This window comes from Mustela nigripes, chromosome 8, assembly GCF_022355385.1.
Source record: "Mustela nigripes isolate SB6536 chromosome 8, MUSNIG.SB6536, whole genome shotgun sequence".
Taxonomy (NCBI): Eukaryota; Metazoa; Chordata; class Mammalia; order Carnivora; family Mustelidae; genus Mustela; species Mustela nigripes.
Genome location: NC_081564.1, coordinates 29,729,082 through 29,755,402, shown reverse-complemented (window position 1 = coordinate 29,755,402; position 26,321 = coordinate 29,729,082). Strand labels below are relative to the sequence as shown.

Here is a 26,321-nt window from a genome sequence, read left to right as displayed (position 1 = left end):
CCGATCCCTAAGCCTCGGGACAAAGTCATTACCGATGGCTGGACCTATCCGGGATCCCCACACGGGCCGCCACGCCCTCGGGCCCACGCCCTCGGGCCAGCGCCCCCAGCCGGCTACCGCTGGCGCCGCCATCCCCGCGGCCGCCTGCAGGGGCCGCCGCCTCTTCAGAAATGCGCCGCCTTTGTCTGGGGCCGCGCGGCGCCGGTGCACCGGGCGGGCTGAACGCCTCCTGCGGCCCGGCCTGCGTGCCCCGGGACCCCGCGCCGCCCACACTCCCTCCCCGGTTCCCCGCCCCGCCCCCCTTAACGCCCCCCGCCCGGCCCGCGCCCAGGTGAGCGCCCCGCCCGCCTCGAGGCCCCGCCCCGCCCCGCCCCCGCCCCGCCCCGGCCCGGCCGGCGGGGGGGACCGGGCGGATTCCTCGCGCGTCAAACCACATGATCCCATAAAACATTCATCCGCTCCCGGCCCGCGCCGCGAGCGCCCCGCCAGTCCGCGCCGCCGCCGCCGCCCTCGCCCTCCGCGCCCGCGGCCCCGCCAGCCCAGCCGACCCGGGGAGTGGAGCGCGTCCAGCCTCGTCCCGCGGCCGGGCCGGGGCCGGGCCGGAGCGGCGGCGCCTGGATGCGGACCCGGCCGCGGGGAGACGGGCGCCGGCCCCGAAGCGACTTTCGGTCCCCGTCGCGCCCCGCCCGACCCCTAAGATGAAGAGGGCGTCCGCCGGAGGTGAGTGCCGTTCCGCACCCGAGCCGGGCCGGCGGGGTGGGGACGGTGGGGACGGCACCTCCCAGAGCCGCAGGGCCAGGCCGGGGCTTCCGAGGCAGGCATAAGGGTCACTGGGCGGCCGTGAGGGCCACCGCAGTGCCGCGCCGGGCTGGGGCCGCAAGCGCCCTGGCCCCGGGAGGGCGGAGCCCGCGGCAGCAAGAAAAGTTGCCGCTTCCCGGGAAAGTTGGCCGCGGCGGCGGGGCCAGGGATGGCGGGGCCGAGTGGCCCCGGACGCCCGATCGGGGCAGGGGTGGGGTCTGCCGGCTAGAAGGGCGGGGTCCATCGTCGGAGCGTCCCGGCCTCGAAGGGGTTAATGAGCAGGGTTGCAGAAACGTGGGTACCAAGCAGGGGTGGGGGTATCGGGTCGCTTCCACCCTTGCCCGGAGGACTCCGCTCAGGACCTCTGGTTTTTTCTGGGGTCAGGCCGCAGCAGGATGAGTGGGGGCGTTGGCCACCGTAGAGGGCGTGGGGGGCGGAGCTGACCCAGAGCTGCCCCCCCAGGGGGCTGGCTAGGTGGAGAAGAGGCCGCCTTAGCAGCCTCCACCCGCAGCCTGAGGACCCCGGGAGCGGGGGTGCTCAGATAAGAGGCTCCAGAAGTGATGGGGCTTGCAGCGTCCCCTCCCTGGCAGCCCTCATGGGACGCCTTCCGCTCCCTGCTGCGAGGCCCTGAAACAGGGGTCTGGGCGAGGGGGGTCGAGGGGAGGACCTCCTGGGTGGGAACTTGGGCATGCCCTGCCTGGAGAGTGCTCCTTTGGTGCCCACCCAGACCGCCCTGCTGATGTCCACCGTGCCGCAGGCGGCACACACGTTTCCTTGCACGTGCACGTGTCTACAAGGGCTGCACACTTGTACACCGCGTGTGCACATGCATGCCAGGCTGCCCCAGTGTGCACACACACACACATGCGCGTGCGCGTGCTGTGGACGCACATCCATGTCCTCGCCCCCGCCTGCACGCCCACAGCCACACATGCGTGCACATAGCATGCCTGCTGTGGTCCCCACACTTGGCACATGCTGGGGCCCCTTAGCGGACCCGCTTCCTTGCCTACATGCACATGTGTTGAGGGGGAGGCTCTGGGCAGCCAAAGCTCACAGATGGAGGGGTGAGAATCCGGCTACGGGAGCATGGCCCCCTCTGTCTGCCTTCTGCCCGTGTCCTGGGAGTCTCCCCTCCACAGCCCCTTGGGTCTTTGTGTGTGTGTGTGTATGTGTGTGTGTGTGTGTGTGTGTGTGTGTGTCTATGCTTCTGCACGTGTGTGTCTCTGCACACATGCCCGTATGTGCCTGTGGTCACATCCCTGTGTGGGTCTTTGCCTCCAGGGTGGGTGCCCTCGTACACCCAGACAGACTGTGAGCAGGTTTTACCCAAATCCTTAGCAGCGGCACTAGGGGTGTGTGCCAGGGAGATAATTCAGGGCACCCAGCCCAAGTTGTGAGGCCAAAGGGCTCCCAGCCCCTCTTCCCCTGCCCCCTGGGCTGGAGCAATGGAGGCTGATGGGGGCAGGGACTCACCTGGGCAGGGAAGGCCCATTTCAAACCTGGAGGTCAACACAGTGACAAAGAGACCAGACCCTTCTTCTATGCTCTGTAGTCACTGCCACTAAGCCCAAGGGGAGTAGGTGTATGTCCACCCTGAGGTTGACCCAGGGTGACCTCAGGAAGGCCCTGCCCTCCGGGCTCAGTCTCTCCGTGGTAGGAGCCTTATCAGTAAGGGATTCTGTGTTAGGTCACCTGCCTCAGGTGTTGTATGGGGCTCAGGTGCTGTGTGGGGTACTGAGTAAGGGTGTGGGTGACCCACTCTCACTGCAGTGAGGAGGACATTGGGCCAGGGTCTTAGAGAGGTGGGGCCATCCTGACTGGTCCCCATCTGTGTCCTTGTCTAGAGAATGGAGACAAGTGGGTCATCCTTCTAGAATGTGTGGGGGTGAAACAGAGGGGTAGGCCAGAGGTTGGGCCCCATGGCCAGGTAGGCTAAGGGGCTGGCTGCTCCTCTCTTCTAAGCCAAACAAGGTGAGAGAGAAGCAAGCTCCAGGGGACAGACTGAGCCAGGTGGTGGTCAGCACACAACCACCTGGCAGAGGGCAGGGATCACAGAACTTCCTGGATTTGGGTCCTGGCACAGCCACCCCTTGTTGGTATGACCTTGGGTATGACAGTTCACCTCCGTGTGCCTCAGCCTTCTCACCCATGACACGGGCCAGGAATCAGGGTTCTGATGCCAGTGTTTTTGACTTCAAAATACCCAAAACGTCACCCCCCACCACCCCCACACACACCACCCCAGGCAGTGACTCCCACAAATGGAAGTCCTCCCAGAACTCTTGCACTGCCAACCGGACCTCTTTTCCACCTCTTTGCAGATGGGGAAACAAAGGCACATAGAGGTCATAGGGGAGTTGAAAGGTGTGACGGGCAGTTGGGGGGCAGGAAGTGAGAGCACTGCAAAAGGTGGAGGGTGGCCAGCCGTGTGCTTCCCAAGCGGCTCTGCCTCTCACCAGCAGGAAGCCTGCAGAACATCTGAGCCTCAGTTTCTCTATGTGAGGATTAACAGCCAGCTGGCTGTCCTGCAGTTGGGACTGGCCCTCTCCCTGTAGTCTCAGATGAAAGGTAGGGGAGAGGGCCCAGTGCGTCTCAGGAAGCAAGAGGGCTTATGGGAGTGTCTGTAGAAGAGCCCCACCTCAGGATATGCTAGGGCTCCGGAAGGCAGAAAAGGGAGTCTTGCTGTCTGAGGAACCTGAGGGCTGGCCCGAGACCCAGGTTTGCCTTTACTCATTGTGAGTGACAGACCACTGGGGGCTAGCCTCGTGCGGCCCTGGTTCCCCCATGCTCTCTGGACTCCAAGCTCCCTCTCCATCTGCTGCTCCCAGGCCAGGGGACTCGGGCTCACGGTGCTCCCGGTGGCCAGTGCTGCCTCTTGGCTCCAGCCCCTCCTTGCTCCCTGCCCCAGACCTAAATCCACCGCTTTGTGGCACGGATGCCCATGGCAGCTGGTGCAGCACCGGGAGGGTCCCGGCTGGTGGAGGCAGAAGGAACCCATCCCCCGGGGTTGCATTTCCTGCTCTTCTGGGCCTGTGGCCAGAGAGTCTCCACAGAGCCTCAGTCTGTGCAGCCGGAAAGGGGTTAGGAGAACAGGAGCACCAGGAAAGGAGTTCCACAATGAATAAGTGAATGGCTTTGAATGAGTGAAAGGGAGTGTGAGGGGAGCGGGTATGAGTGTGACACTCCTGCCCCTGGGCCCTGCTGTGGGGCTCCTCCATGGGCTCTTGGCTGTGCCTGCCTAACGAGTTCTTGCCACCCCGCCCTCAGCCTGGTGGACCCTGACCTCTGACTGTGCCTGTCCCAGGGAGGGCTGCCTGTCCCTTGGTGGCTACCGAGGGCTTGGGCCTTAAGGTCCATAGGAGCCGGCCTGGCTGCCCATACCCCCCTACCCCATCCCTTCAGCCGTACTGGAGCACTGGCCTCTCAGCCCCCCACTTCCCCTCTCAAGGTAACCCCTCGAAAACACCCCTTGGTGTCCCCCAACCCTGTGACCCAGCTGCCCCATTCCAGACGTCTAGACATCCGTTCATTTACTCGTTCATTTGTCCCTAGCCTGTCAGACTCTATTTGGAGCCAGGCAAATACAGGGATGTGATCCTTGCCCTCCTGAGTTGATAGGATCAAATGCTTTAAAGGACAGGTGGTCCCAGAGCCAAAAACAGAAGCCCAGCCAGAGGGTGGGCACGCTGTCCACACACCCTGCTTCTCCGCAAACCGTCACCGGAGCGTGTGGGCCCGGCCGGGTGTTGTGTGCTGCAGTTTCTTCTTTTGTCGCTGTATTTTAAACACTTTGCACATCGGGAACTATTCTTGTGCAATCATGGGTTTACTGGTGTACGTGGAATCCCTTCCTGAGGATTCGCCATCGTTTATTTATCCGAACTTGCCTCAGCTTCTCAAGTTATCCATGGTCTGGTGGCCGGCCCCCCGGGAGGGGCTCTCAGCCTGTGCCCCCGCTGTCCTCACTGTAGGCCTGGCCACAGGCACCCTGTCCCCACTGCAAAGGCGGCAGGCCCTGATGCCCACCCCCTCCCAACATTTCATGGGTGGGCTCTGCAAGTCCTAAAATCTGCTTCTGGGCTTTGATCAGGATTCTGACTCTGGGGATGGCCTTTGTGCATCTGGATTTCTGGCTGCCTCTCTTCTGCCCCCTTCACACACCTCTGCCTTCACCCTGCAGCGTCCTGACAGTCCTGTCTCCCCATGGGCCCGCTGCCTTGCTCTGCTCAGAGGGTGGAGGATGGGCCATGCGGCACCATCCTACAGGCTTGACACCCCCCACCCCACCCCCGCCAAAGACTGGGCAGCCAGGCCCAGGAGGTACAGCTGAAAGGCCGGACTATGGGCAGACCTTCTGGAGGGGCCATGGAAGGTGCTGTCTGGGCAAAGGCCAGGGGCTTGGGTTGGCTCAGGCGGGCTGGGCAGATTACGAGCCCTGTCGGGGCCCAGGCACATGGAGCTGGGCCAGCAGTGATGCGGGGAGCCCGAGTGGAAAGTCTGGGTTGTCAGGAGCTGACCCAGCTTTGTTCAAGCAGCCCACCCAGCTCCCTGGGTGTGCTCCTCTGCTCTCTGGTCAGCACCTAGGCGTTCCCAACCGACCATCACAGGTCACACTCCGCATAATTGAAGTTCTACAGAATGTTGGTGGCGACTGAGCAAGGGTTTCGCGGTCAAGCAAATTTGGGACTGGCTGGGTTAGGTGGCACGGGCAGATCTCCTTTACCGCAGGGTGTCTGGGGGCCTCGGGTTTGCAAACAGATCGGGTAGGGCCTCTGAAGGACACCCCTATGCGACATACTTCGGGCACTGGTGTGCCCAGAAACTGTTTTGGGTAACAGTGGCTGAGATTTCTCAGAGGGCCTGGGAGGGAGACCTTCGGGCCCCCAGTAAGGGATCCAGGGATGGGCCGGCCATCCTACACAAACCCTGCAGCCACAGCACCTGGTGGGTGGAGGGACCACACTTCTCCTGGCAGTGTGAGGCAATGTGCAAATTTAACCTTTGGGTTTATGACTCTATTTCTTTGCAGCAAATGTCACGGGAAATGTCAGACTGAGGCTGAAGCTAGTGAAGGGCCCATCGAGGAAGGGGGTGGAGTGCCGAGGGGCTCAGGCCAAGGCAGGGTTCTGGGCCCCTCACCTCCTCCAGGGAGCCTTCTCGGATTGCCCCTCTCTTGCCTCGTCCCAGCGCTGTGTCCTCCATCTGTCCCAACTATTGTGACCTTGTTGAGATGTTGCCTTTATTCACCTCCTGCCAGGGCCCAGATGGGGCGGGCTCAGAGACCTGCCAGAAGTCTCCCCATCCCAAGTCTGGGCAGGCATTGCATTAGCCTGTGCAGCGCCGGCTCGCTGTGTGACCTTGGGCAGCACCCGCCCTTTCCTGGTCACCAGAGGCTTCATCCGTAATCCACGGCTGTTGACCAGAGGTGGTGCTTCTGGCTCAGTGCCTTCGTGGGTGGGAAAACGCTTGAGCCTGAGGTGTGTAGGGTGCTGGACTCTGGGGGAGAGAGGTGGGGGCTAGGTGGCTGGCTCCTGGTATCGTGTCGCAGCCCCAAGCACACAGTTGGTGCTGTGTAAAGAGCAAGGGTCAGTGAGTCAACATGGAAGGTGAGGTGGTGATGGGGGGCACAAGACCATCCGGGAATCCAGAGTCCCCCAGACTCTCTTGCCTCCCCACCCACACACCAAGGCCAGTTCTGAGGCCCTGCTTGGCCTGTCACTGAGTTCTGCTGTGGCCCTCAGGTCCCAGTGATTGCTTAGCAAGCATTTACTGCCTCCCTGCTGTATGCCAGGCCCCTAGGCTGTCCCCCACCCAGCAGTTCCACATATATTTTCCCTGCATGTGTAGCTGGACTTCAGTGGAATCACAAGTCCCCCAGATCCAGTCGGTCTGGTGCTGATCATCCCTGTACCCCCTGCCCCTCCAGTCCCAATATCTACCCACCAAGGCCCAGGGTCCTGGCTGCCTCCCATCTCCAAAGGCCCGTCCAGGATCAGGTTGTGTTCCAGGGAAATCCATTCCCTTTTATGCCTCAGTGAGGGCCTGCTGCGGACTGGTCCCCGCCCAGGTCCATGGTCACAGACGCCCACAGCTGCCTGCCTGCCATCTTGTCCTCCCTTGAGGTTCTGAGATGCTTTCCTAAAACATGTGGCCTGCCAGCCAGGCCCCCTCCTGCTTAAACTCTCCCATGTCTTACCCCAGGAGGGGCCCCCATTATTTTCAGGGCCTGGGCCAAGGAGTTTCCTTTGGGAACCTCCTCTTCCACCCCCACGAGAGGAGGCCTCCAGCTCCCTGGTCTCAGCACCTGCCATGCACACCTGTGCCTGCCTTCCCATCTCCACAGCCCTGAGTCCAGCTGAGGCCTGGCACTGGGACACAGGAAGTGAGCTCCCAGGTGACGCAGGAGCTGGCAGTCCTGGCCCCCGGGGATGGCTGCCAGTCGTCAGGGGCAGCCCAGCTGTCCCAGGTGGCTGCAAGAAGGCGGCCCCTCTCCAGGACTCAGATGACCAAAGGCATAGCTCTAAAGAGAGACAGAGATGCCATCCGATGGGGGAAGCCCTCCAGGTAAAGCCTGGGCAGGCAGTGTCTGGCCTTGGGACCCTCCTGGCTTTAGCCCAGAGCCAGCTGAGCACCTGGGTATGTCAGTCACCTTCTGAGTCTTTCTGTCACACAGGAAACTCTGAAGGGGGAATCAGTGTTGAATGCAGCCCACAAGGCCCAGCCCCTTATGGGAGCTTGATGGTCCTATTCAGGTGGGACCCGCTGCCCTAGGCTGGAACTTCCTATGGAGATGGAGGTTGGTGATGGTACATCCAGGGCCCTCAGTGGGTCATGGGGTCCCCACCTTCCAGGGGGGGATAACAGGACGTTATCAAGTCTTACAGCTGCCCTCCCCTGAGGGGGGTGGTATATGGTGGAACTTGGGCAGCAGGGTAAAGAAGCATGTGTGGGCCACTGTGATTCCTGGAGCAGAAGACTCAGTTGAGCCGTGGAAGCACAGAGCAGGAACCCCTGTCTGGGCCTGCCACTCCCCCCATCAGTCCTCCTGCCATGAGGGTCTTTGCTGCCTGTCCCAAAGGGAGTCTGTGACTTATCCATTCATGCCATGGGGAGCCAAGTGAGGAATAGGGTTGGGACGCCATTCCTCACTTGGTGGTGTGCTGGGGATGGGATGTGCAAAAGTCCAGGCAGGGCCAGTGGCAGAGGAGTCTGGAGGGGCATCTGGGGCCCCCAGAAGGTGAGTAGTCTCCAAGTCCCACCCTGGGGCAGGTGGGCACTGGTCCTGGTCACCCCATACCGACTCAGAAGGAAATTCAAGGTCCCTCTACCTTCACAATGTGGAGACTTCTGCCCCTACAGTTCACCTTGCAGCAGCTTTGTGTTATGATGGAAGGGGTGTCGTGTGGTCTTTGGGCGGGGTGGAGTGCAGGCAGCCAGAGGTTGGGCCATCTGCCCCCCTAGGTTTGGCTACCAGCCTGAAAGCACCTTCCATCCCCAGCAATGTAGCTGGAAGCAGAATTACAGAGAAAGGCTAGTCCTGGCCAGCCACCAGAATGGGCTGGGCACATCTTCGCAGTCTTGGGGGGGCCGTGGGCCCCACTGGATGCTCACACCCAGCTCTCCCACCTGCTTCCACAGGCCTTCACCTGCCACCACAGCACACCCCAGCCAGGAACTGGGAGTGGGCCCTGATGCTCTGCCCTGCCCTCACCCTTCCCAGAGCCCGGCCCCATGCTTCTCGCAGCTCTCTACTGTCCACTTCCCTCAGCCCCCCTGCTCGAGGCCTCCATGGTCTCCCAGGACACATTCAGCCCCCTCCTTGTCCTTAGAGAGCACAGTGCTGCCTAGTCACAGCCCTGCCCAGCCCTCACCCCCAGGATCCATGGGGCCTCCCAAGGAATGAGGCTGTGTGAGGCAGTGGCCTATGAGCCTGGTGGGAATTGGGCTCTTAGGTTTCCTTGGGGGCTGAGGCCAAGATCCCCAGGGCCATCTGAGGAAGATGCAGGACTGTCACTCTCTCCCTGGCAGTGAGCACTGTTTAGCCCATGGCATGGGTGACAGGGATGATGGAGGAGCTGAGGGGGACCCTGGGATGTGGTTCTGGAGTATGGCCTGGCAACTGGTCCCCCAGCATCCCCTGGGCAGAGCCCTCCCCACCCTCCAGGGGATTAGCCAGGTACCAAGATGTACCCTGTGAGGGGCACCTGGGTGGCTCAGTGGGTTAAAGCCTCTGCCTTCGGCTCAGGTCATGATCCCAGGGTCCTGGGATCAAGCCCCGCATCGGGCTCTCTGCTCAGCAGGGAGCCTGCTTCCTCCCCTCTCTCTCTGCCTGCCTCTCTGCCTACTTGTGATCTCTGTCTGTCAAATAAATAAATAAAATCTTAAAAAAAAAAAAAAAAAAAAAGATGTATCCTGGGAGTGGGGGCTGGTCCTGGGCAGGTCCCAGAGGGTCACTTGTCTTTCCATTCTCTTGGTGAAGTGTTTTCTAGCCTTTAGTTTCAGGCCAGCCCTGTGTTAGGCAGCAGGGACCCCTAGATTCTTGCCATGCATTCTGCCCCCCAAGGCCCCTCAGGTCCCAGGAAGATACCCCAAAGTCCATGAGGGTCCCAGGAGAAAGAAGTGCTAGTGGGGGCGCAGTGAGGACTCTGAAGGCTAGGCCTCCGCCCTGAGGTCACACTGGCCCTGGGTCTTAAAGAGACATTAGAGCTATTGGTCTAGGTTGGGGGAGCTCCTAGGGGGAGCAGAAGACAGGAAACTCTGGGACAGCGGACTCCAGGCCGGGTGGCTGGGACTGCTGAGCTGGGCCTAGACTTTTGGCAGGAGGAGGAGGAGATGGGAGTTAGGTGAGGAGCTTGTGGGGGCCAAGAGGGGAGCCGAGAGGGGGGTCTGGGGGGGATCTAAGGCTGGAAAGATAGGGTGGAGTGGACAGTGGCCTGCCCCTCCCCCGCCCAGCCCCAGTGGGAGGCCAGCCCCCGCTCTCTGTGCTCCCGGCCATATGACACGTGGCCACTGCACACCGGTCGTGTCCAGGCTGTCTTTCATCTCCCTGCCTCAGCCCCAATTTATGTCAGGCAGAGGCTGACACGGGGACAGGTGTGACAAGTGTCTGGCTTCCTGTTCGAAAATTGGCAAAAGAAAAACTCTCCCCATAAAGATATTCCATCTACATACCTCCTGGATGTCACCGAGAGGACCCATCACGGCTGAGACAGATGGTGGCCCTAATGGACTCCATTCTTTACCTGCTGCTGGAGCCATGGCCCAGTCCCCAGGGTGGCCCAGGGTGGATGGTGGCAGTGTGTGTGTGTGTGTGTGTGTGTGCACATGCACATCAGGGTCCCCGTAGAGCCCTTCCCAGTGCCGTGGCTGACTCTTTCTCCACTCCAGATCACAGGAAGCCTGAGAGAGGCATGACCCTCCTCATCAGAGACAAGGGGACCCCGGCGGATGGGGGGTTGCAGTATGTTCCTAGAGCAGGTGGTGGCAATTAGGGAGTGAGGGGCTGAAGACCTTCCCCCTCAGGCCCTGCCTGGTGGCCAACACCAGCACCGCTAAGTGCACTATCCCCACATTTCCCCGAGGCCCAGGTGGGATCAAGACTGGCTTGGCATGTCACTCACGCGAGAACCCTCAGGCCTAGCTGATGCTTTTCCCCCCGCCATGTAACCCTTAGTGAGAACCCATGAGCGGTGACCCTGGCCAGTCTCTAGGGCTCACTCTGCTTATTTACCTGCTCCCTTTAGTGGCCCCATCAGAGTCGAGTCCAGCATTGGGGACAGGACTGAATGTGATTGTGGTGCCAGAGGAGAACATGTTGGGAAGGCCTCCAAGGACTGGCATGATGGGACTCTGAGGAGAAGAGCCCTTCTAGGGGAATGTGTTGGGAATAGGGCAGGCATTCTGGAAAGGGGGACTGTCTGAGCAAAGGCACAACCGAGCATGCCCTTTCTAGCTGTGACTTGAGCTCCCTTCTGTCAGGTGGGGACGGTGGCTCCCTGCCAGGGGTGACATACAGCATTCCTGAGATGATCCCACAGGTGAGCCAGGCATTTCCAGTGTACCTGCTGTATACCAGCCCTGTGTGGGCTGTGTGGTCTCTCCATTCCCTGTGAGATTATCCCCATTCTCCAGGTGATGGAACAGAGCCCAAGAGGTTGGAAGGCCTACCTGAGTCCCCAGGGAGGCAGAGTGGGCACCAAAGCCCTGGCCTTCTCCAGCCATCCCACAGGGCCAGCTGTGGTCGGCAGGGACCCCATGGCATGGGGAGGTCTTGCAAGGGGGCTCCCCCTGACAGAGGACTTCCTCACTCACCCTTCTCAGGGCAGGGCTGCCCCATCCAGCGTTGGCACAGGAGACCATACAAACCAAACTGAAAATGTTCCTGATTTTACTGGTTCGTGTGTGTTGGAAAAAATCTGGGAAGACATATCAGAGATGTAAGAAAGAAGTTGTATTAGTCAGCTCAGGCTGTCATAACAAAATACTGCAGACTGGGTGGCTTAAACAACAGAAATTTATTTGCTCACAGTTCCGGAGGCGGGCAGTCTGAGATCGGGGAGCCAGCGCGGTCCAGTTCTGGTGAGAACTTTCTTCCTGGCTTGCAGATGGCCACCTTCTCGCCATGTCCCCATGCAGAGATAGTGAAAACAAGTCCTCCAGTATCTCTTCTTATAAGGGCCCTCATTCTATCATGGGGGCCCCACCCACATGACCTCCTCAGGGTTCCCTTCTCTCAAGGCCCCTCTTCCAAATGCCATCACACTGGGGGTTTGGGCTTCAACATAGGAATCTGGGGGAGACAAAAACCTTTCTGTAATACAGGTGAAATTGGCATTGGCTTCCAGGTGCTATTGCCCTGCCCCTATGGGGACGTGGGTACCCCATAGACTCTCCTGGGGACTCTCCAAACACATCCTTGGGGAACGCTGTCCCCAAGCCTCACAGAGTCTGCAACTTTCCTGTCTGTAGTGGTGGACATTTCTTACACTCCTATGTGACAAACATTTATGGTGTGTGCTGGTCACCAGCTGTGGCTCCTGTCCCTGTGGAGCCCACAGCCCAGAGCACAGCTCATTGAGGGGCTCGACAGAAGGAAGCAAGCACCTGCTAAGCGGGGTGCATGGTGAAATGGGTGCGCCCTGGCAGTGCACGGAGGTGGGGGGTGGTATCAGGAACCCTGAGTCCACCAAATGCCTCTAGCCCTGGGGATTTGTCAGGTTTTCAGACCCAAGCTCTCCAGTTCACAGCTGATCAAGCCAGACCTGAGAGTCAAGGTCCCTGGTGTCTGGTGTCTGGGCTGAGCTGGGCAACATGGCGGAGCTTAGGCGGTGCCCCAGCCTCTCAGACCTGTAACTTCCGCGCTGGGGGTGGCAGGGAGGCAGCTGGGGAGAAACAGGAGCGCGGAGAGGTGGGCACAGCCTGGTTTCCTGCAGCCTGGCCTGGGAGGGAGCGTTGAGCCGGGGGAGGAGGGAGTGAAGATGGGGGCAGGGCTTGGGCTTTCAGGGGCTCCTCCCCCAACCTGACCCTTCTTTGGCGTCAAGTGGGGTAGGCTGGGCCTCTTGGGAGCCTCCGGCAGGTATTGGAGGTGGGGAGAGGCCAAGCGGGAGCACCTGCCCGTACCCCTCCCAGGTCTCAGGGGCAGGTGCTGGGGAATAAGGCCGCCCTACCTAGCCCCCGCCCCCCAGGCAGCCAACCCCCTTCCACACGCCAGCTCCTGGCGCATCAACCTCAGGAAGTAGCCGAAATACACTGACCTGCTTTTCCAGGAGGCGGCGGCGCCTGGTCCTCCCACCCTCACTGGTGAGAAGCCGCCAACAATTTCCATCCCAAATTGATTTCAAATAAGGAAGAGTTATCACACACAATCATATAGGAATAATTTATCACTCGTTAATAAAAGAGCAATTACTTATTCACGTCGCCCCTGCCTGTGTGCCACGGGTTCGGTGGCAGAAACGCAACTGGGGCTCTTGAAGCTGAGGAAAGCCTGTTTGCGCTCAGCCAAGGTCAGGGCAAGCCCTCCCCGAGGCCACAGACTCCCACTCCTGAGGCCCCATGTGCACACAGCCCCCTGCCAGGTTTATCTGCTGGGCTCCCTGCTCTTGGGGGGCCCTCAGTCTGAGGTGGGGGGGGGGTCTCATGTCTGTGAACTGGGCAGAGATGAGAAGGAGATGGGGTGGGCCTTTGTCCAGATGTGGGAGGCCTGAGCACTCAGCTGAATATTCAGGCCAGAAGCTGTCCCATCAAGTGTACTTAGGAGATGGGGGTTACACTTTATTTTCTCTTTTTTATTTCTAATTCTGAGATTTCAGCACCAAATATGCAGTCATTTTGAAAAGATAAAATGGTCAACCATATCTTGCTCAAAGTTAAAACCTGCACCCAGTCCTTTAGGGCTAGTCTGAGAATTGGCTTGCTCTGCCCCAGCCCCTGTTAAAGGGGCTCCTTAAAGGCAGCCACTGTTGCTCTGTTCCCTGTTTTTCCAAGTGGTTGTCTTCACCACCATTAGTCATAGTGTTTTCCAACCGAAGTCACATAAATGCACTTCACCACCCCACCACAGGTTGGAGGAGCCCGGGGTACTTTGGTGACCCTTCTGCTCTTGTATGGCCTTTGGTTTCCCTGGAGTTTACAGTTGACTTTGTCTTTTCCCCTATGTCCCATCTACTACCCTCATGTGCCTTCTCTTTCCACCTCAGGTGTTCTACTGGGTGTCTCATTTAACTCCAGGGAGGTCTGACCCCAGGCCTTGCTGTCTTGCTGTCCCCACATGGACCAGGCATGCTGTGGTTTACTCATAACTGCCCAGGACTGCCATTATCACCCAATGTTTCCTGGGCCCCACATTTTCCTCTTTCTGGGTTTATATCCTAGCTCTAGCTGAAGCACCTCCCCAACTAACTCTCTAAGGAATTCACTGTGAAGAATCATTCTGTGAGTCCTCATATATTAGCAAACCTATTCCATGTTGAAAATAATGTCCCAGGGCACCTGGGAGGTTCAGTAGTTAAGCATCTGCCTTCAGCTCAGGTCATGATCCCAGGGTCCTGGGATCAAGCCCCACACTGGGTTCCCTACTTGGCAGGAAGCCTGCTTCTCACTTTCCCTCTGCTTGTGTTCCCTCTCTTGCTGTGTCTTTCTCTGTCAAATAAATAAATAAAATATTAAAAAAAAAGAAAGAAAGAAAGAAGAAAAGAAAGTCCCTCAGAATTTTGAAACCATTGCCATTTTGTTATCTTCTTGGCATCCAGTGTTCTGTAGAGAGGTCTTATGCCACATTGTTTTTCCCTTGGGAGCTTCAGACCTCTTTTGACCCCTGGGGGACTGAAATCACATTGTGAATGTCATCTGTTATGCTAGACACTTGCCCAGTGGAGGGCTGGGTCTTCAGCTTTGGGAGATTTTCTGGTATTATTTCTTTGATAACTTTTTTCTCCTCTATTTTCTCTGATATTTGACCTATATTTGTCTTCTGAATCTCGTCAATTTTTTTTTCTTTCTTTCTCTTTCTGTTTTCCTTTCTAGAAGACTTCCTTGACCTTGTTTTCCAACTCTTCTATTGATTTCTTTTTTTTTTTTTTTAGTAATTTTAGTAATTCTATTTTTAACTTCCAGTTACTCTTCTTGTTTTCTCAGAGCTCCTTATTCATAGCACCCTGTTCTTGTTTTAAATCTCCTTCTATCCCTGAGAGGACATTGATTAGATTTTTCCCCTGACTTTTATCTATTCCCTGTACTGTCTCTGCTTCCTCTACAGTTGTTTTCCCTATTGTCTGCCTTCAAGTTTTTTCCAGGTCCCTGGTTTTCTGGTCGTATGTTCTAGGGAAGCACTGCTAAGAGCAGGGCTTATAAACTGGCAGGTTTGGGGTGATCAGGAAGGGGCTACCCTGAGCACCCCCAGAAGCCCACGATGGAGTCCCTTTCTCTGGATGTTTCTCCAGGGGAGCAGCCCCATTTCCCTGGTCCTTGCCCTTCTTAACACGTACTTCATCATCATCATCTTGGCTCTTGAGGAGGGGGGATGACCACTTGTCTGTAACACAGGTGGTGGGTGGGCAAGGAGGAAAACCACCAAGGAAAACCACCAAGGAGGAAAATCTCAAGGAACCACCAGTGTTCCTTGAGAAGCAGCAAGAACTTGAGGCCACGCTGAGCAAGGTAGGGTTCTCTCATGACTCAAGTTGGGCTGCACAGGCCTGTCTGGGAGCCTCCTCACTCCACTGAGGCTGAGCCTGAAGCTGGGGATGGAATGGTGGCTCTAGGCAAGCTTACAGTGTACAGCCTCGCCGCTGGGCCCACCACCCATACCTTCCTCCTACTTGGATGCCACCTCTCCTGGACAAAGCAAGACCGTCTGGCCAGGCTACCAATCACGATGTCTCTGGGATGCCACCTCTGAGCTATAGGCCTCACCACCGTGGGTTCCTCACCTGAGATGGGACTTGACCGAAGGTCCTCTGGGGAGGCAGGACACCAGCCACAGAGCTGGAGGCATCTCAGGGTCCCGGAAAGGCTGGTGCTAGCCTGTTGTCCTCCCCAGATCTCACGGTGTTGAGACAGACCCAGAGCTGGCCAGCCGCTTCCACAGCCACTACCCAAAGGGGTACAGAGCCCTCATTCTGAGCCTGGGACTACCAGACCCCAGAGCCCACTAGCTCAGGGAACAACAGGCTTGGGCTGAGAATGAGGGGCGTGGGGGCCAAGTTGCTCAGAGCGTGGGGGTGTGCTCAGCAGCTGGCCTCTCAGGGGTTCTGAGATCCTGTCCCCTGGCTTCAGCTGGTACACATGATCAGCTCACCTCACTAGGCTTCAGTGCCCTTGTCTGGAAGTGGGGTCAATGGTCATCCCCTTGCTGTGCTGTGGGATGTCATGAGACCTCAGGGAGTCTGTGCCTTGAGCAGTCCTGGGAGACAGGGAAGCCAAGGGCTCTATCTCTCCCCTCTTCCTCCCTGTCACCTGGTACAGGCCCTGTGTAGACTGACTTGGCCAAGGCACTGAAGCTGGAATGGGCATCCTTGGGCTACAACCCTCCTCAGGGGTGTCTGGTGCCCACCTCACACTGTCCCGCTGCTCACCTACTTCTGGGGCTCCCCACCCTTGTGCGAGGCTGGTTGCACTCCAGCCTGGCCTCAGGTTGGTCCCAGGCTGCTTCTGAACTGTCTGCGGTCTGAGGGACTTGCCCATGACTGGTGTGATGACGATGATAGTGTTATCGGTGACAAGGATCATGGACCTCCGGGCATCTGGGTGGCTCAGTTGGTTAGGTGACAGCCTTCGGCTCAGGTCATGATCCTGGAGTCCCAGGATCAAGTCCTGCATCCAGCCCCCTGCTCAGTGGGGAGCCTGCTTCTCCTCTGACCCTCTCCCTTCTTTCACACTCGTTCTCTCTCTCATTCTCTCTGAAATAAATCAAATCTTAAAAAAAAAAAAAAAAAAAAAAAGATCATAGACCTCCATGACCGACTTTCCATTCAAGATTCTGGCCAGAGGTCCACAAAATGGTCTAGGAAGCCTGCTTGCAAGAAGGCCCCTACACTCTGTGCCTCTCTCCTTTTCTTGACGGACTCATCCCACCTGTACTTTTTCTTTGTTCTCAGATGGGAAGATTATGTCAGCTGAGGCCTGGACCTTGTCATCCTGAGAAGTGCCTCAAACCTGACCTGCCATGTCCCCTCCTCCCAGCCCAAGTGGACAGGCTGATGGTAGTGGGCCAGTGGGTTGGCCTCCGTGTGACCTGGCCACAGAGCCCCTAGAGGAGGGCACAGGGATTGGCATGGAGGGGGTTGTAGCCCAGAGACTCCAAGATCACCTCCCAAGATTGTCTTCCCGCAGCACAAGCAGGTGCCATGTGGATCAGTGCCTCCTCCCCCCACCACCCCAGACCCTGAGGACATCCTCCTCTACAGCCGGCTTTGTCCGAGTGTGTTGTAAGCGTCCTCTTTAACGCGTGTTTGATCACCAGTCCCTCAAAGGCCTCTTTAGCAAAATCATTGTGTTTCTTTTGACCTACACACCATTTGGGGGTCACCTTCCCTCCAGCCCCGTGAGAGGGGCTCTGTCCATCCCAGCAATGTGGTCTCAGCAAGACAGTGGCCTTCTCTGACCTTTGGTTTACTTTTCGTTAGGTGGGCGGGGGGGCAGGGTTTCAAGTGACCTCTGTAGGACCACCATGAGGGTGAGAGTGGCAGTACCCACAGGCATCAGGTACTCTGCGTACTCCAATCACAAGCCAGGTTGGCAGACTGTCTCTCTAAAGGGCCAGATCCCGAACAATGCCAGCTCTGTGGGCCACACCACGTGTGGGGACTACTCCACTAAGCTGTGGGGACGCTAGAGCAGCACAGTAAGCACCCAGGTATGGCCGTATGCTGATAACCTGTTATTTACAAAGATAGGTGGTGGCTGGTAGGCTGGTTTGCCAGATGCTGATGGAAGAGGAGGCATGAGGACCCACTGGCTCAGACCGGGGCTTCACTCTGGTCACCTGGACACAGTGCCCTGGCCAGTGGTGACCCAAATGGGAGCATCTCGTCACTGCCTCTGGAAACACTTGTCCCCTGAAAAGGGCCAGACCCTGTGGCCCTTCCCACTTGTCTCTGTCCAGAGGTCCTCGCCAGCCCCCACTGGGCCTCTCCATGGCCTCAGCAGGTGCTGCCCCCGACCTCACCACCCCAGTTCAGTTACAAAGCCCCTAAGCACCCTTGATTCTTTACCTCCCTTCCCGAGGCCTGACTGCCCTGTTCAGAGTGTTTGCAAGAGCTCAGCTGTCCTGGGACAGTTCAGGTAGGCGGCAATCCAGCTCTGCACCACCACCCCCCCCAAACGGGACTAGGGCTGATCAGAGACAGATAGCCAAGGGGCGGAACTGGTGGATCCCAGGAGGCGAGGGGCTGCACGCCCCCCGAGACCTGCACTTGTCACCTCGTAGAAGAATGAACCCCAGTCATACAGAGGCCACCGGCCTGCCTTGCCCGTGATGTTTGACAAATGCCCAGGCTCCTGAGCAGGTGGGGACGCACCCTCCAGTCTAGTCCCACTCTGGCCTCATCACAGCAGCTCTCTGCTATATGGCCAACTCACCCACTGTGCCCTGACCCACCCAGGCCCTGGCAGCCGAAGGCCCAGAAGTGTACGCCTGTTGTGTGTTCCTGTAGCGTGCACCCCAAGTGTGTGTTCCCATAGCGTGTGCCCACGGTGGGTGTTACTCTTGTACGCACCCCTGGTGTGCATTCTGACAAGTGTACCCAAGAGTGCACTCCTGCACTGTGTCTGCCTGTTGGAGGCTCTATCAGTCCCCTCTCCCCTCTCTGGGCCTCACAGGGACGGTAAACTTTGGGAAGGTATCAGATAGATGCAGGGTCCTGGGAGGAGGTGAGGTGTATTGGGGTGGGGCTGGGCGCCCAGTTCTGGGTGAGAGCTGGCAGGGGGAAGGGGTCAGGGAGGGCAGATGGGCATGGTGGCAGGTACGTGGCAGGGCAGGTCCCAGGCCCCAACCCTGGGAGAGCCCCATTCCTGAACTGCGCCCCCTGCCGGGGCAGACCAGGGCCATATTGGCCCCCGGCTGATACCTCATTCACATCCTCCGGGACTCGAGCCCACGCTGGCCACCAGATTGAATGAGCTGAGAGGCCAACTGATGAGAGGTTGTGGAAACAGATTCTCCAGGTAATTGGGCAATGGGTGTTTGTTGGTGGTCTCGATGGAGGGGGTAGGGGATGCCCACCTGCGAAGGAGAGGTTGCTGTCTGAATCCCTTCAGTGGGGGGAGGGAGTCCTGCATGCTGGGTGGGTTTTCAGGTAAACAGAGCCTCCAGAGGCCGACATCATCAGCCTCCGGTGTGGGGCTCCCTGGGGCAGGGGCCAAGAGAGGTGGGCTTCAGATGGAAACATAGGATGAGCTTCCAGAGCCCTCAGTTCCAGCAGGCCAGCCTTGACCAAGGATGGATTCCTAAGGCATGATTACAGGGCCCAGGATCCCACCCATCGGAGGGTCTGCCTGGATGCTCACCTTGGCAGTGGGCTCTGGTGCCCCTCCCTGGTGTCCCCCTGATGTCTGGAGCCAGGGCGGGATTCCATGGTCCCTTAAATTCCCATTGTGGCACATGCCGTGCAGCAGGGTGACTCCCTATGGTCAGCATTATAAGCCCGGGACTGGTCTCACGCTGACAGCATCCAATGGGGCCCCTGTCGTGCGGGATCCCCTCGGGGACATACCCTTAATGCAAGCTGTGCACCCAAGACCTCAAGCTCTCAGGTGGACCGGCCCCTCCCCTGGCAGCCTTGGTTTCTTGCCTTTGAAAGGGACCCAGGGCGCTCCCAGGTGCTGTGTCAGCTGGAAATTTTAAGGGGGAACGTAGCTTGTGTTCGGAGGTGGGGGTAATGGGAAGGTGGGGAGGGGGAGCTTCAACTCCCTACTGCCACGAAAGCCCTTTTAGTGATTAGACACCATGGGGCTGGGAATCCTATTAGTCCTGGTTCTGTGAGCAAGTGCTTTCCCCTACCAAACCTCATTTTCACCCCCCTGTAAGATAGGAAAACAAAATAGCCTCCTAGGTGGATTCAGTAGACCTCTGTCGGCCCTCCATCCACCTGGGTGCTGGGTGCATTCAGGAGGCTGCTCCTGCTCGCTTGGCCTACGCTGGGCCTCAGTTTCCCCACTGCATGCAGCTTGGCATGCTGGAACTGCTCAGCCCTGGGTCCAGTGCCCTCCTTCCCTGACAGGTGACCTTGCCTGTTATCGAGCTGGCCTGCCCCTGCAGCTACTGCCCCGAGAAGATCAATAAGGAGTGGGGCCTTGAGGGGCATGACTGCCAGTGGGGGCTGGCAGCCATACCCCTGGGAGAGGCAGGCCCTTTCACGGGTGGGCTGCCCCTCTCCTCCCCCCGCCCCCCGGAGCCAAGGAAGGGGGCAGGGAAACGCCAAGGGCATGCACATGGTCTAGAAGTTGGGAGGTGAATGTGAGCGAGGAGTGAAGACTGAGGAGGGGACCAATGGACAGTGGGGGGTGAGCCCATCACTGGTGGAGGGCTGGCAGGGCTGGGGAACAGGCACGGGACAGGAAAGAGGGAGTACAGCACTGCTGGGGTGCCCTGACCCTCTACGATGTGTCAATGCCACCAGCCCCCCACCCCCTCCCAGAGCTATTTCTGGCCTTGGTGTGCTGAGCTGTGGCCTCTCGTTCTGCCGTGTAACTGCGGTCTGTGACGTGACCCTTCTGGGGACGTTCTTGGTGCTCGAGAGGGTCCTGAGCTGACCAGTGTCCTGGTTGTGCCCCAGCTGTGTAACCTCCCCTCTCTCAGCTTACTCACCCCAGTCTTCTGGGAGTGAGGGAGGCGGCAAGCAGCCACTCAGAGCCTCCCTGGAGATGTCCCTTCCCAGCCACAGATGGCCCAGGAGGGTGCTATGTACCCCTGGTACCTGCCTACACCCTCGCCGCCTGGGCTCCATCCCTGGCTTGGCTGGATGTGGCCCCTTCTTTTGCCCATCCTTCCTCCTGGACCATCTCCAGGTTGGAGCAATCCGGGGCTTAACTGCTCTCTACCTCAGTCTCCTAATCTGTAAAATGGGCTTGTGATATTATAAAGAAAATGGATTCTTAGGCAGCTCTGACTCATGCCTTCTATGCCAACTTGTAGAATCTCATGCTGCCCCCCTAGAATAGGGTGTTTCTGCCACCCTATTGCCACAGGGAGATCCAAGGGCACTGAGCAAACAAGGTGGCCAGTCCTGTGCTGTATCTATGACCTCATGGGGTGGGGGCAGCAGGCGGCAGCAGAAGGGTCCCCGAGGACCTGGGGCTAGGGGACCCCCGAGAGAAGTAAAGGCAAGGAAGCAGAGACCTCCCCTATACCTATAGCCTCTGGCAATCTCCGCTCCCAAGCTGCTGACCTCAGCAGCTGCCCGTCCGCCCACCCACTGGCTCCTGCGGCTGCTGGTGAGTCCCCAGAAGTCTCCCGCCCCTCCTGGCTCCTCTCCCTACTCCTCCCCTTCCTTCCCCCCACACCCTGCAGTGCCCATGAAGGAGAACCTGGGCCCTTTGCTGCCCCAGCACAGGGGCAGCAATGTAGGTGCTCTTTGGGACCACACCCCAGACCTGATGGGATTTAGGCCACACGGCCTCGTTAGTGGTCATTCCTGCTTTGTCCAGCTGCCCTAGTGGGAGAGGCCCTGAGCAGAAGCCAGTCACTGCCTCCCCCCCACAGCCTCCCAGGCAGAAATGGCCAGTCCTTCCCCAGTGGTGGCCTTTGTGCCATCAGCACAGCTCCTGAGGCAGAACTGAGCTAAAGGGGGAGTCCCTCCCATGAACCCTTGGGTAGGGCACTGGAGAAGCCCCCTAACCTGACAGGGCCATTCTGAGGTGAGGACTAAGGAAAAGAGGAGGCCCGAGTCAGCCCCAAGGAAGTCAGGAAAAGGACCGGCTCCAGTCTGTGCGAGGCTCAGGGGGCCAGGCGGCCTGGTGCGGGAGTGTGCCTTTGCTGTGAGTGAACCGGGGCTGGGGCAGGGCTGTTTCCTTGTCATGTGCTTGGAGGCGAGCTGGTATTGAATGCTCTCTGAGAGCAGGAGCCCAGGGAGGCTGGGTACAAGTGGGAGGTGGGACTGAGGGGATGGGCTAGGAGGACAGGTTAGGGGACAGGATCGGGGGACCAGATGGCAGGGGCACTTTTTAGGGTTCGGAGGGGGTTAGATGAGTGACTGGTTCCAGCCCCTGGGGTGGGGTCAGGGATCACCATCCCGAAACCTGGCAGGGCCTCCTGTGTCCCTAGGGCCCCTGCCGTGAGTAGGAACACAGGCCGCAAAGTTGAGTTTGATTATCTCATAAAAAGATGCCCCCTCTGCTTGCTCAGCGGAGGGGTTGCCATGGAGACCAGCAGGCAGGCCCCAAGGGGGGCCAGACTGGAGCCAATTACCGAGGCTGCAGCAAGAAGCAAGCCCACCACTGGCCGCTGCACTGACAGCACAGCCGTGCAGAGGGACCGACCCTCAGAAGTTGGCTTCCGAAAAGCGGTCAGCTCAGCAGGAATGGAGCCATGTCTGACGCCAGATTCCCAGCAGGGCCGAGCCACACTGCTGCTCTGCCACTTATCCCCATGGCATAGCTCAGCCCTGGAGCCTCGCTTGGGCCATTCCTGGAGTGGGTGTACCCCAAGCACGTGGCTTACAGCCTGCTGGGGGCCTGGGCAGGGGAGGGCTGGAGGCTGGAGGAGCAGCTGGTTCTGGGGAAGTCAGCTGAACCTGACACCAGCCCAGCTCCCAGACCATGGCTTCAGGCCTGCCTGGCAGCGGGGAGGACCAGCTCAGATGGTGGCAAACATGGTTACGACGGGTGGCTGCCCACATAGCCTGCTGGGTGGTGTGGCCCAGTTGGGGTGGCCAGGTGCGGCTGATGACATTGGCATGCCTGTGACGTAGCACGGTTGGTGACGTGGCCCATCCGTGGTGGTGAAGTCCAGAGCCCGGCCTGGTGAGTACCCGGAGCCCCCATCCCACCCCATCCCACGTCTTCCTCTTCCGTGAGTCCTCGGGGACAGGAAGTGCTGTTTTCAGAGCGTAGTGACAGGTGAGACGCTGGGGTAAGAGCTGGCATAATCAGGCCCGACTTCCCTGAGAAGCCCCATCAGGAGAGAGCCTGCAGAGGATGTCAGCAGTTTAAGTAGCACAGGAGGCTGAGGGGCCCTCACAGCCTCCTGGACATGGCCAGCCTGGCGAGGTGTGTCCTGGGTATGGGGAGTTCTATACCAGGCTTGCCTCTCTGGACCCCCCTCCAATCCTTACCGGGCAGTTAACAAACAGCCCCACTGGGGAGGCTGACGGAACACAAGGGACAGATGAGTCCCAGGATGTGGGTGCCTATATCCTGGGGACCAAAGTCCAGGAGGGCAGACTGTTTATGATCATGAAACATGCTGGCCTTGCTATGGCTCTGGGCCTGGGGCATGCATCTGTGCCGGCCCAGATAGGATCCAGTGTGGCGAGGGCCCCAGCGTGAATGGGGGGCCCCAAGTTCACAGGTCTGGGAGGGGGAAGCTGGCCCATGATCCCGTCCTTCCTCCCACCCGGCTCCAGCCCCAGCCCTCAGCCGGCCTCCTGTGTGCGGAATCCTGCTCTGCGCTAACTGCCAAGAAAGGTGTTAGCTGTCAATGCAGGTGTTATCTGTCAACGAAGGTGTTAGCTGATAAGCCATAACCCTCCCAGGGGGATTCACGTTTTAATAGACTTGCTCCTGAAGGAGGAAAGAACCTTCGACATTGGAAGAGGGGGGCTGTAATGGTGGGATGAGAGGCAGTGAGCTTCATATTTGGCTGTGTGGCCCCAGTGGGGAAACCAGGGTGGATGCAGTGCCCCAAGAGTATAGGTCTTTGGTGAGGCCCTGTGTGGGTCTGGCCTGGAGATGGTGGTGGGGCAGAGGGAGGGGGGATGGATAGGAGGAACTGTGCAGGCATCGATTGGTGGGAAGGAGTAAGCTCCTCACCCAGGGAGGAGATCAAGCAGAGAATGAGGCCGAAGGGAGGAGGCTGCAGGAGGAGTTCCATGCCAAGTCAGGATGTGTGGAGGAGGGAGCAGCCTGCCTGGAGGGGGCTTATGGGGCGGGCAGGGCTGCACCTGCCTGGCTCCCTTGCCCCCGCCCTTGGGCATCCAGGCTCCTGATCCTGTAAGAGCAGAGTTGCTCTGGAGCCCATGGTGCCTGTAAGTTTCGTGTCCTGTGTTGGTGGGACCCAGACCCCCTACAGGAGGGCTGCTAGGGGTTGTGGCTCACGGCTCTGAGGCCCTTGCGGTTTCTTCATTAAAGTACAGCTTTGTGCCATGGTGAGGTCTCCTCAGAATCCGGGCAGCCCTCGGGCCTTAGGGGCTCTGGGAACCTGGGCAGGGGACCTGCACAGGGCACAGAGTCTGAACCCCAGTGCACCCTCCCCCCCACCCCGACCTTCCTGCAGCCTGGGAGGGCCCTCAGGAGGAGCTGCTGCAGAAGCAGCTGCAGAAGACCTGGGCATGAGCCTCAGCCCTGTGTGAGCTCAGCTGACCTGGTCCTTTGTGTTTACCAAGGGCTTCTCTCCCAGCCTGGCTAATGGGGCAGGGCTGACAGAGATGGTGGGCAGGCCCGCGGTGCTCCCTGGTGTACTGAGAAGGTGTCTGCAGGCTTGAGTGTCCATCTCAGGAGGGCTTCCAGGGGGCCTTGGTGGTGATCCAACCAACCTCGAGTGGCTGGTGTGAGCATGTCAGCTTGTATGTTTGGGCTCTGGGCAGGGTGGCGTGGGGCATCTGCAGGTGAGGATGCCCAGTGCGGAGTGTGGAACCCCCTGGTAGGTTTCAGCAATGTCGTTTCCATGTGGCAGGCGGAACAAGGATCCCAGCCCCGGAGTCTTCAGGGCTGACAGCATGTCCTGGGCCCTGCTCAAGACCATCCCAAGGACTGATCCCAGGGGCCAGCCTGGCTCCAGCATGCCCACCAGCCTCACGGGGCCCTCAGCCCATTAACCACCGTCTCCTCTTCCCACAGGGAGCCAGCTGCTGGCCTGGGTGCTGTGGCTGCAGGCGTGGCGGGTGGCAGCCCCGTGCCCAGGGGCCTGTGTATGCTACAATGAGCCCAAGGTGACAACAAGCTGTCCGCAGCAAGGCCTCCTGGCTGTGCCCACCGACATCCCGGCCGCCAGCCAGCGCGTCTTCCTGCATGGCAACCGCATCGCTCACGTGCCCGCCGCCAGCTTCCGTGCCTGTCGCAACCTCACCATCCTGTGGCTGCATTCAAACGCGCTGGCCCGCATTGACGCAGCTGCCTTCAGCGGCCTGGCCCTCCTCGAGCAGCTGGACCTCAGTGACAATGCACAACTGCGTGCCGTGGACCCCACCACATTCCGCGGCCTGAGCCGCCTGCACACCCTGCACCTGGACCGCTGTGGCCTGCAGGAGCTCGGCCCCGGGCTGTTCCGCGGCCTTGCTGCCCTGCAGTACCTCTACCTGCAGGACAACGGGCTGCAGGCGCTGCCGGATGACGCCTTCCGCGACCTGGGCAACCTCACACACCTCTTCCTGCACGGCAACCGCATCCCCAGTGTGCCCGAGCGCGCCTTCCGTGGCCTGCACAGCCTCGACCGCCTCCTTCTGCATCAGAACCGCGTGGCCCGCGTGCACCCGCATGCCTTCCGTGACCTCGGCCGCCTCATGACGCTCTACCTGTTTGCTAACAACCTGTCGGCACTGCCAGCTGAGGCCCTGGCACCCCTGCGCGGCCTGCAGTACCTGCGGCTTAATGACAACCCCTGGGTGTGTGACTGCCGGGCACGCCCGCTCTGGGCCTGGCTGCAGCAGTTCCGTGGCTCCTCGTCTGAGCTGCTCTGCAGCCTGCCCCTGCGCCTGGCCGGCCGTGACCTCAAGCGCCTGGCCGCCGCTGACCTGGAGGGCTGCGCCATGGTGGCCCGACCCTCGCGTCCCGTCTGGACTGGCAGGCCTGCTGACGAAGAGCTTCTGGGGCTGCCCAAGTGCTGCCAGCCCGATGCCGCAGACAAGGCCTTGGTGTTTGAGGCTGGGAGCCCGGCCTCTGCCGGCAATGCACTCAAGGGACGGGTGCCGTCCGGGGACAGCCCGCCGGGAAACGGCTCTGGCCCGCGGCACATCAACGACTCCCCCTTTGGGACCCTGCCTGGCTCGGCCGAGCCCCCGCTGAGCAGGATGCGGCCTGAGGGCTCCGAGCCCCCTGGGCCCCCCACCACTGGCCCTCGCCGGAAGCCAGGCTGTTCCCGCAAGAACCGCACCCGCAGTCAGTGCCGCCTGGGCCAGGCAGGCAGCGGGGGCGGCGGGGCCGGGGACGCAGAAGGCTCGGGCGCCCTGCCCAGCCTCACCCACAGCCTGGCCCCGCTGGGCCTCGCGCTGGTGCTGTGGACGGTGCTCAGGCCCTGCTGACCAGCCACCGAGTGGGAAGCCCTTCTCAGCAGTCAGGTGTGTGTACATACGGGGTCCCCTCGGCGCCACCAGCCAGCACCAGGCAGCAGGCCCTCCCTGATGGACGCGTCCCGCCCGCCCACCCCATCTGCACCCCGTCATGTTTACAGGGTTGGGCGGAGCGTTTGTTCCAGAACGCCACCTCCCACCCGGATCGCGGTATATAGAGATATGCATTTTATTTTACTTGTGTAAAAATATCGGACGACGTGGAATAAAGAGATCTTTTCTTAAGCCGTGGCCTCTCGGGCTGGGGTGTGGTGGGCAGGGAGAGGCAGGTGGACCCTGGAGGGGCAGCCTTGCCCCAGTCACAGGCCCATGGAGGCCCGAAAGGGAAGGGAGCTGCCTGCTGCTGCATCCTGCCATTTCAACCCAGTAGCACCCATGGTTGTCACCAGGGATGCGTCACACCCCTACCCACCTCCGCACCCCCTGCACCCCAGCCCTGAAGATTAACGTCCGTTAGTCCATCAGGCAACTTAGCCACCTTCCCTTCAAGCTGGGTTGATAGCTGCATCTGTCTAGGGAGAGGTATGAATCTGGCTGGACCACACACCAGGTGTAGCTAGTGCCCCCCCAGCTCCCCCA

The 26,321-nt window shown here is 59.6% G+C and overlaps 1 protein-coding gene across 1 annotated transcript; it reads left to right on the top strand.

The window, feature by feature from the left end:
* The first annotated feature begins 487 nt into the window (after nucleotides 1-487).
* RTN4R (reticulon 4 receptor) lies at nucleotides 488-25,967 on the top strand. The gene is made up of 2 exons (XM_059409119.1): nucleotides 488-720; nucleotides 24,295-25,967. The coding sequence occupies exons 1-2, from the start codon at nucleotides 699-701 to the stop codon at nucleotides 25,692-25,694; spliced, it is 1,422 nt and encodes a 473-aa protein (XP_059265102.1). The 5' UTR covers nucleotides 488-698; the 3' UTR covers nucleotides 25,695-25,967.
* Nucleotides 25,968-26,321: the final 354 nt, after the last annotated feature.

Bases quoted from the DNA above. Each gene is read 5' to 3' on its own strand.
- RTN4R (XM_059409119.1), top strand. From the start codon at position 699: ATGAAGAGGGCGTCCGCCGGAG. The intron at 721-24,294 runs GTGAGTGCCGTT...CTCTTCCCACAG, and splicing joins GAAGAGGGCGTCCGCCGGAG to GGAGCCAGCTGCTGGCCTGG.